Genomic DNA, 10,658 nt, shown 5'->3' on the forward strand with positions numbered 1-10,658 from the left:
GTTGTTGGTTTTTCCATGGAAGTACATGTCTTCTGTTACACAGGCAAAAGTTACTGATAATTGCAGCAGTATGTCCATACCAAAAAGGTCAATGCCAAACATCTAGATTGAAGATGTCTAACTTTATTTTATGATTGACATGACCTAGACATAGTTGTAAAGGTGGCTTTCCAGTCATCATATAGAACCAAATCAATGTTAACTGGCCAGAATACCTAATACATGGTAATATCCCACCATTCTGGTTGTACTAGAACTTGATTATTGTCACTATATCTTTATAGGCATGTACCCAGATCCATCTACTCATACTAGAGCTGGACTGACCACCACATCCTTTGATACAAACTATTTGCTGTAACACTCCGAGTCAGTGACCAGCTCTGACTCGGGCTCCATTAATTTTCTGGAGCATGAGTAGCAGGAGCTGCAGAACATGCAGTCATTCTATTCTTGATGTCCCACTTACCTTGCTGCACAGCATGATACATGTATCTAAAGTGACCCTACCGCCAACACCCAAACCCTGTGGTGGGTTAGAGCACTCGAATGCAATCTGCAAGTCGCAGGTTTGAACACGTATCACTGCACATGCTTGCCCTTTTAGCCATGAGGACTTTATAATGAGAGAGTCAACCACGCTATTCATTGGTAAAAGAGTAGCCTAGCAGTTAGTGGTGGATGGTATTATTAGCTGTCTTCTCTCTAGTCTATCAATGTTAAATTCAGAACAAGTAGCACAGATAACCCTCGAGTAGCTTTGCATGAAATTAAAAAAACCAAACCAAACCATCTGCTTCAGTCCTCCCTTCTAACACAAGCATTGTGGGAGTACCATAAAAGCCTTGTCCATTCAATGGGAACCAATAGATGTGCTGCACAACCCAGATGTTTTTATATCTAGTTCGCTCTCAGGAAACTCCATCTTGATATGGAACACACAATTAAGCAGAATGGTCCATTTTAAGTACATTAATCCACCAAGTCAAAACATTGACAAAACTTGACATTGGATGTATTCCAGTGAAGCTGCATCTTGCTAAGGTGTTTTATTGCATCTGGAGCTAGTCTGTTCAAGCTCAGGGTCAGGCATTACATTGCAAGCTCCCATTCCAAGCAGGGGTATACCTGAATAGTCTCAAGAAGAAGACCAGATCCTTTTATTCAATTTTTGAAAATGTTAGATGTGAGATCTGGTTTGTTTCTCTTACAGGTAACTGTGGTTTTGCCATAAGTCCCCATCCCTCAGATTCTTTACCTGTACTAAGCTGAACCATATTTAGTACCAGGGCTGGGGTGTAGTGGGATGGTATAGGAACTCATACACTTAGCAGAGTGTTATATTCCTGGTCCCTTGTCAAAAAATAGCAAGGTATCAGTGGTAACTCACTTAGCTCACTATTAGTACTGCATGACTTCGGGCTTCTCTGTGACCCGTGGTTGCCCTAGAAGTATACCTCCCATCACAGAGAGGTTCATCACTGCTCTACAATTAACTACTTTCATAAATGTGTGTCTTGCCTATTTGTGAAACAGCTCAAGCCATAATGAGCCTCTGTTTGCTAAGGAGGACCTCCTAATCTACTCTTGATGCAGTATGTAACTGCAGTCCTCCTTTCCAGGGCTGTGGCTGCAGTAAGATTGTTACCAGCTACCTTTACAACATGAGAAAAAGTCTACAGTCCAGGAATGGACTTCTCCAGGATTTGAAAATTCTACCTGGAAAATGCCACTTTCAGTGACTAAATCTTTCTCGTGGTTCTTCACCTCTTGGAAAATACCAGTTCCTCAAGTGCAAAGCACTAACACAATAACTACATCTTCGAGAGAAAAATAGACACTCTACAGTAAGATAATCTATAGCCACAGCGTCAAATCTTCTTCTTACTACTTATTGTGTGATGTTCACAGTCAAAGATGAAGTCATACAAGTGTAAGCGTGCCTTCAATGAAGATAGACTATGTTCAGTTTCAGGTTGTAATATTTATTAACTGAACTTCAGCTTTCTGGTTGTATTTGTGTCTAGATCTTTCTTGCAGTATATCTATTTTATATCTCAATCTCTAATCTAAATCTGATTTAGTCTAGTGTAGTCTAAATCTCATCAAATCTGAAATCTTGTTTGAATATATCAGACTGAAGGAAACTGGTCTTACATGTGTAAACAACAATATCAGATTGTCCAGAGCATATCTGCCACCAATGTCACTGAAGATCACTTTAGTTTGAGTTAAGGTGCTGTCATGCTCTTGACGTATTAACCAAAATGCTAGAAGAAAGGCCACTGTCTGTTTTGGCACAACTTATGTGAGGTTATAGCTATATTTCATGCTACAAAGTTTGCATTGTATTTTCGTGGAGTGATCCAGTTTCATGTGTAACTAGGTGAGAATAATTTTGTTATTCCCTTGACCAAATTTTTATATTAGGAGCTAAACATACCCGATATACACGAAAATTTTGAAAAACATTATATGATAATTAAGAGGTAGAAAATGTATGGTGTGCTTGCATACTACAATATTTTAGTTTATACATTCGCTAGAGGGGGTTTTATTGTCACACGATGAGCTTAAAGCTCAATGTCTGAGAGCAACAATTTGAATAATATAAAACTCCAGCTAAACTAAAGCAGTTGTTGGTTAATTTAGTTTAGCACTGTAAATTTCGAGCTTCTGTTTCAATGAAGTAGTGAAGTACAAGAAACATTGGATAAGTTAGTAAGTAGGTGATTAGCATTATTTATTTGTGAAGTTAGACCTATTGCTTGGTTATAGTTAGTTATTTTAAAGCTCATCAAATTTTTAGAAATTTTATTTGAAGAAATAAAACGCTTTTCTTTCGTTAAGTGGACTGAACCTTCCATTATTTTTACCGAATTATAAAAAAATTCTGCCCAACGATAGAATTATAGAAGCGTAAGATATGTTTTATTTGTAAACCCCACGATATCTAATAGAGAAACAATTAGTTTAAAAAATGTGATATCTATTTAACCTTCGTGAAAAGGAGACTGCGACTTAGAAAATAATGACATATTTTGATTTTTTTATTGTGAAATCAATTAGTGCAGCAAAAAAATACTTAATTACTGAATAAAAATCGCAAACGTTCGTGAAAAAGAATCTTGTGTAACGGAAATTATATTTTAAAACTTTTAAATGAATCAGATTTTTGTTAGTTGTGAAAAAGTAAAGCTTCAAGTATCTAAATTGTTACAATAAGGTTATAGTTGTCATATTTTAATCGCTGAAATTATTAGGTAGTCCTATACGATCACCTAAGACTAATTATTAATTAGTTACTAATTAACAGTGCTGATATATCTGCAAAAGCCCACGATGTCAGAAATGACTATATAATAATATGAGAGAATAATAAAATATAGGTATGTGAACAACACACTAGTAAAAGAAGCTAGATTTGACATTCACCTAACTAATAACAAATTCAGTCTACCTACTAAAAATTCAGCAAAACCTGGATAACCCCTGTTGAAAACATTAAAGTGATAGAAGAGCAGTCGAAACGTGGGATAAAACTGTAGTTAGTAAGAAGTGTGTAGGTATAATAATAAAAACTGTAACTACTAATTAATAACTAGATGAGGTCATCGTATATATGCTATTTAATCATGAAAACAAATGGAACTTCAACTGAACTAATCAATCTATAGAGTATTTTGCACTCTATGCTGAAACACGTAGTTTTGTCACATAGTTTTAAAATCGGTACTTTAAGATCTTCGTTTACTTTTGTTAAATTTTCTATGAGGAATAGATATTGTAAAACATTCTTTTTTTTCGCTAATATTTGTATAAAAACTCGGTATTTTAAGGCCTTTATTTTGATTAACTTTTCTATAAAACTCAATACTTCGAGATCCATATTTATTTTTGTTAACTTTTATATAAGGACTCAGTACTTTAAGATTTTTATTTATCTTTATTAAATTTCCTATTAGATAGCTTAAGCCTTAAGACATTCTTTTTTTTCTCGTTAATATTTCTATAAAAGCTCATTACTTTAAGGCCTTTATCTGGTTTGATTAACTTTTCTATAATACCTCAATACTGTAAAACCTTTTCTATAACTTTTCTACAAGAACTCCATACTTCAAGAGCTTAATGTAATTTTGTTAACTTTTCTATAAGGACTCAATACTTTAAGACCTTTACTTATTTTATTAAATTTTCTATAAGGAATAGACAATTAAAGACATTTTTTTCGATAATATTTCTATAAAAACTCAGTACTTCAAGATCTATATTTATTTTTTTAACTTTTATATAAGGACTCAATACTCCAAGACCTTTTTTGTCTTTGTTAATTTCTCTATAAGGACTCAGTACTTGAAGACCTGTATTTATTTGTTAACTTTTATATAAGGACTCAATACTCCAAGACCTTTATTTACTTTTATGAAATTTCTGTAAGGGCGAGCGACATTCTACTGAGATGTTCTATTGTCGTCCATTATGAGTGGCTCCGAACGATTTATAAATGTATTCCTGTTCAGGACACATTTCAAAATAAACTTTATAAAACAAAAGCTACCTCAAAACGAGCGGTGAAAATGTCATAATAAGCGGCAAAGAGCTCAAATGGTTGTCTGTAACAGGTCTGTCATGCTACCAGTTGCTCATTTTCTTTCTTTCCTAATTTTCCGGAAGTAGCGGTTTGCATCTTCATTCTTTATTCCGATAATTGAAGATTGTTGGGAACTAACAACTTTTGATCGCGCACAGTTAAGATACAACACAAATGCATGTCAGTTTTAATATTAAATGTTACAAGTGACTTTGGAAGTAAATATAAAAACCAAGTAGGTTGTTATCAATCTACTAATAATTCATTGTTTGAAAATATGCAACAGATAAATAAAAACAAATTTTATTTACCGCTGAAGAATGATAGTTCTTCTCAATCCTGTGTACTTTTTTGTTACTAAACTGGGTTATTGAGATGCGTTGAGGCTATGAACATTCATTTTGGATACTTTGTGTTTTTATTAATCCCGCCCAACGGCGGTGGTATTGTTTTCATTCCCGTGTGTCAGTGTGTGTGTGTGCATGTGTAAACGATAAAACTCGAAAAGTTTTAGTTCGATCAAATCTGGTAAGGTCCTCCCTGGACCAATATATTAAACTTGGGTGAATGTAGCTCAAAGGTTAGCAACACACTCATGGTCAACTCCTTTCGTTATAATGGTAGTAACCTGGGATTTTGTAAAACAGTTGAAATTAGAGAACAAGTTGAGATAGAAAGTGGATCTTGGCACGTAGACCTACATTTTTTGAGGGTTAAGGATTGTTTTGTGTTTAATTTAGGTTGGTTACTGGGCGGGGTTGCACAATATGAGTTCCTTTCTAGTTTCACTTTGTGTTTATTGTATAAATATAGGAAATAACCTTACCAATAATCAGAATCTATTTAGTGAGTAATAACAGTAGTATTTTTAATACGTCCCTCAGGAGCCAATTTGTTGAATATTAAAAGTAAGTTCAATCCTGAAACTCCCAAAGAAGGTAATTTTGGACGTATCTTTTCGAAACAGCTTCGAGAAAAGTTTTCGGTAGGGAAGGCCAAAGCATCACGATAGTCAGCAGTTGGATGAGCAGACAGGAACACTTTGAAAGCAGCTATAGGCATAATATTGTACTCGGCTTGCTCCACAATATCTACCAAGGTGGTTCTAAATGGTTCCTGAATATCTCTGTGTATCATTTGGAGACTTCCATGCTCCTTGTGCTTGGCCGTTAAACTCGTGACGCGCTAACGGTTTTCAGTCATCTCACCACTTCAACTCACTTTTCGCAGCCTCAACGCTAAAAAAGTGCGGGAAATGCCTTCTTTTTAGTCAATAAAAATGTCCAAAAAATTTCAGTTCAAATTAAGAAAAGCCAGATTGAGTAGTTTTTTTGTTGTTGTTTCTAAACAAAAATATCCTCCAACTGGCTCGTGAGGGGCCTGTTACTTTTGAGCATTAAAACATGATACTTAAGATGTAAGTCATTTGATTCAAGGATTACATTCCAATAATTTTTCTTTAATTTCTAAGTAACTTTAGATATGTTTCAATATTAAGTTTAATCCAGAAAATCAGTAACATATCGGCCAGGTAAGTCATAATGATTGACTAGATGAAGAGCCATGAGTAATATCAACAGTCACCACAAATATCCGTTTTTATTACCTAGAATCTATACCATTTCACTTAAATTTCTTATTTGGCTTGTTCTCTACCCCATTCCTTTTAAAACCAATGCTATTAGATTTACCGCAAACATTGGTGAGCAAGTTTTCCCGAGAATTATGTGTGAATAATTTATGTTTTTATATATATTTTACTTGATTGGAAAGCCCCATGTCTTTTTAGTTGTATTAGGGTTTTTTTATAGCAGTATATTTATTTCGCTTTTATACTTAATTTATGATAAGGCATCTTTCATAACAGCTTGAAACCTTCGTGAATTTTATTTAAGCAAGTTTCTTCACTTTTATTAGATCTCACGTGAAATCGAACAAAATTACTGAACAAAACCTTTATAAGTTTTAATTACTTCACAAGGCCAGAATCTTTACTTGAGTTCATTTTTGTAAGGAATAAAATATTAAATATAAAAGTAGTTCTATGTTATAACTGTATTTTTTGTATCAAGGTTAAAGTTTCAGTTGAAAAATTTTTGATTAAATATATTGAATTGCAAACTAGCTCCATTTTAAGTCTTGCTTAAAAAATGAAAGCACCACCAGTAATGAATGACACATGTACGTTGTAAGTGAAATAAAAACTTCTAAATTCGAGTCTTGTGTTTGAAATCATAATCAAGCTTTGTCATGGAGATTTATTTTTCAGCATTACTTATTTTATCAGCTAAAAGTATTGAAGCGTTACGCAGATAGTCATACAATATTACAAGTTTGAGCAACATTATGTCGATATAGTACAATTTTATCAGAATACAAAAAATCGTTCCGCGTTACTTTACAGTTAGTATTACATAAATGTATCGATCGGAATATGAACTTAAGAGAAGCATTAATCGAACAGAGTAAAACATTTTGCTAAATAGCAGATAAACACAGATATTAGGATAGAAACTGTCAGTACTTTCTTTTTTAAATAACAAACACACCGATAAAACTAAAGATCCATTTTAATCATGTCTATACTCATGCAAACATACAAGACAATAATTTACGCTTAAGCTGGTGAAATACGCTCAATGAAAGTTTTCAATAGCTATAGATAGGCCTACAAACCTAGATACATATAAACTTTGATAAATAAAAATAAGAAATAATATAGAATAATCAATTACTGATGTCCCATACAGAGTCTTAATATAACAACAAATTCATTATAAAGACAAGACTGAGTCGGTTTAAAAGCTTTTATAAGCTGACTTATATGTATTTCAAAGCACCTATTTTTCATTTTTAGATACCTCCAGTGTTCGAACTTTCTCAACAAACTTGCCTATATCGTCTGCTAGGAGTTTAGGCTCTTCAAATGCTGGAAAGTGGCCCCCTCTCGGCATGTCCGTGTACTGAATAATGTTTCTATACTGATGTTTGGCTATGTTTCTTGGTGGCATAATAATTTCGTTAGGGAACTGAGCAATCCCTGTTGGCACAGTCACTGGAAGTCTAACAAAAGATAAAAAACACACAATTATTAAAAAGCTAACATTATAATTGCAGTTTTAAAATATAGCAACTTATAGTAAGTTGAACCACTACATTAATTTATTTTTTGAACGATATATTTCGCAAAACTATTTTTGGAGAGCAAAGAGTGAATAATAAATGTCAGTAAGATTGAGGAAAAAATAAGTTTGTGTAAATTACCAATTCAACAAATAACTTCAATCTACTACCATCCCCTAAATTTAACGTTAGCTATTAACCATCAAACATAAAACAAAAAGGATTTCTTGTTTACTAGTGACTCGATGTCTATTTTTTTACTGTTGCCTTCAATAAGTTCCAATTCATTGAGTTAAAAAAATTATTTTGGTATTCTTCCCTCATTCTCTGATTTTTTAAAACAAATTTTATACATTTAAATAAGTCAAATACATCCACTGACTAAGGAGTAAATTTCGAACTTTTTTTTCTCAGTATAATTTTTAGTAAAACTACATAGTATATACAATAGTGACAAATGGTAATACAATTTTCTCAAAGCCATTGAAACAAAAATGCAGTATTTGTATATTCTTTATAAACCTAAGATTGTTTTCAGCAAAACTTACCTGTCAAACTTAAAGTTTCTGATACGTTCTGACATGGTTTCCTTGTAAAGCCTCATGCTAGAAGTGATGGAGTTTGTTACCCAGTACACCATAACGTTGGTCAGCAGTTCATCAAGGGTGAACTTCTTGGTCAACCCTCCATCAGCTAAGTTCACGTATTCCTTATTAGTCCATGTGGAGAACTTCTCTAAGATGTAAGCTGCCAGACCAGCGGGGGAATCACTTACTCCAGTACCTAGAAAAATGTTGTCTTCACTAGCACCTCTGTAGATCATTAACACATACAACTTATAGTTTCTAAAACAAGTCAATTATTTTTTTCAGTTGGTTTGTGTAACATGAGTCAAATCAGTATTTAAAATATTTGTTTCTATAACATGTATAGTTTTTGCCTTGGATAAGATCTTACTGGGCTGAGCGTGGCCAAATAGATCTGATGTTCCGTTGTTCGCACTCCATTATCACCTTAAAAACTCAAGCTCAACACTTTGGGGTCGTAGATGCGTTAGAACATTAATCACTTTGCATCATCAGTGTTACTTAAGTAGTAATGATTCTTAGGTGAATTAGGAGCCAAATTGAATCTAAGTTCATCTTTACCATACGTTATAAAATTATGCAATATGAGTAACGTAAAATTCCTTTATTTTGCTGTGTTTATGAGATATCACCTAGTGTTTGACCAAAAGCAGTATATTAGCTATTTTTTTAACTCAAGCGTTTTTGGGTGGATTTCGCATATTTAAATCAACCCAAGACACTTACATTGTAATAATTATTGTTTAATATAGTGACACCAGATGGCACTATCGTTCTGAGTTGAGATATGGAAATGAACATTGGGAACGAGAGTGAACGAATGAAAGGAAGAAAAGTATTATTTGTTCCTATTAATCGATATTCTTTCTCATTCAGAGCTGATTTGGCATGGTTTGGTTTTACGCTTAAAAAGAAGAATCTAACTCAGATTGATCTTATTGTGTCATGTGCTAAGATTAGTGTATATTGTAAAGTTAAGAGAAATAAAGTAAGGTTCTATAATCAAAACTCAAATGTAAGCAAAGCTTGTGAGTTGCATTTTGCAGACCTGTTTTAGAGATGCATAATATTCAAGTTGCCATTTTTGATGCTGGTGATGATTAATGATCATGCATATTTATGTATAATAGCGAACTATAATAAACAAAAATGTTTACAAGTAGTTTTGTTTCTTATTACCATTTTTTTATCCAGTGGCTCAGCAGTAAGTCTGCAGGCTTGTGACACTAAAAGTCGGGTTTCGATACCCGTGGTGAACAGATCACATAGCTTATTGTGTAGCTCTGCGCTTAAAAACATCCAAACCTCTTTTTTGCTTTACCTGTCAAATTACTGTTTCATTTAATAAAGCCTCAGTTTTGTCCATGTATCAATACAAACACTTAAACGGGCTACAGAGTTATACAGTGGCCACTTGAAAGTGTCCCTTGTATACATTTCACCTACAGAATACTTTTAAATCTATATGAAATGATACTTTGAGTTCGGTAAGTGAGTTTACTACTTTTATTAAACATTTTGGGGTGAAAATTCACTTAATATCTAAAGTTGGCCCAAGAAACAATTTACAAAATATCAACAATATGATTGCATTTACGCAAAACTACTTCTTTGTTAAAATGTGAAATCTCTTGAACAATTCCACAAATATTTCATTTGCAGGAATTAAATTTGTTTGGGATGCCTTCATTTGTCTATGACAATAGAACAAAAGCATATTCGATAATACATTATCTTCTTTACTAGAGCTAACTCAAACTATATCGATAGTATCACAGTCTATGGTGGTATCTTCTGTACTTGGACCTTTGATTCGCTCCTTCACTCAAGGCTAAACTCTTGAAGGTTTTGCTTGTAGCTTGATATCAATATCATTCAAAGGGTAACACAGTCCTGCGATGGTTTTATTGTCTTGATATTTTTACATGTTTTGCAGTAATTCCTGTACGCTGAATCCGAAAATGATATCCACTTTTCTCCATCACGTGCAGATTTTCCACAAAACGTCATAACGCAATACATAAAAGAAAGACCACAACACGTAGTTTTGATACTAAAAGACGTAGATTTCACACACAAAAAAATCAGGATGAATGAGAATGTATATTCGTTTGACATCAATGTTCTTCCCTTTTTTTCAGTTTGTTAATATTTTTGTGAACAAACATAATAATAAAAAAATGTTCACTGTGGTAAACGAAATAATTATTTGATCTAAGTAAGAATTCTTTTTCTTCCCGATTTGTAAAAAAAATCCTTACGTGATAAAAAAAATGAATATTATTTTCAAAATGTGCGTAGCTCAATTATGGAAAATCTGTTATTAAAGCCCCCCAGTGGCACAGCGGTATGTCTGC

At 33.3% G+C, this 10,658-nt stretch overlaps 1 protein-coding gene across 2 annotated transcripts in view; it reads right to left on the reverse strand.

The window, feature by feature from the left end:
- Window positions 1-6,857: 6,857 nt before the first annotated feature.
- LOC106458781 (epoxide hydrolase 1-like) overlaps window positions 6,858-10,658 on the reverse strand; it is a 29,596-nt gene continuing 25,795 nt past the window's right edge. For both annotated transcript variants that reach the window (XM_022385108.1, XM_022385109.1), the window contains exons 7-8: window positions 8,263-8,497; window positions 6,858-7,654 (exon numbers count right to left, since the gene is read on the reverse strand). In XM_022385108.1, coding sequence (XP_022240816.1) covers window positions 7,432-7,654; window positions 8,263-8,497 — 458 coding nt within the window. In that variant the 3' untranslated portion in view covers window positions 6,858-7,431. The remainder of the gene's footprint in view (window positions 7,655-8,262; window positions 8,498-10,658) is intronic.

The sequence above is a fragment of the Limulus polyphemus genome, unplaced genomic scaffold, assembly GCF_000517525.1.
Source record: "Limulus polyphemus unplaced genomic scaffold, Limulus_polyphemus-2.1.2 Scaffold513, whole genome shotgun sequence".
NCBI lineage: Eukaryota > Metazoa > Arthropoda > Merostomata > Xiphosura > Limulidae > Limulus > Limulus polyphemus.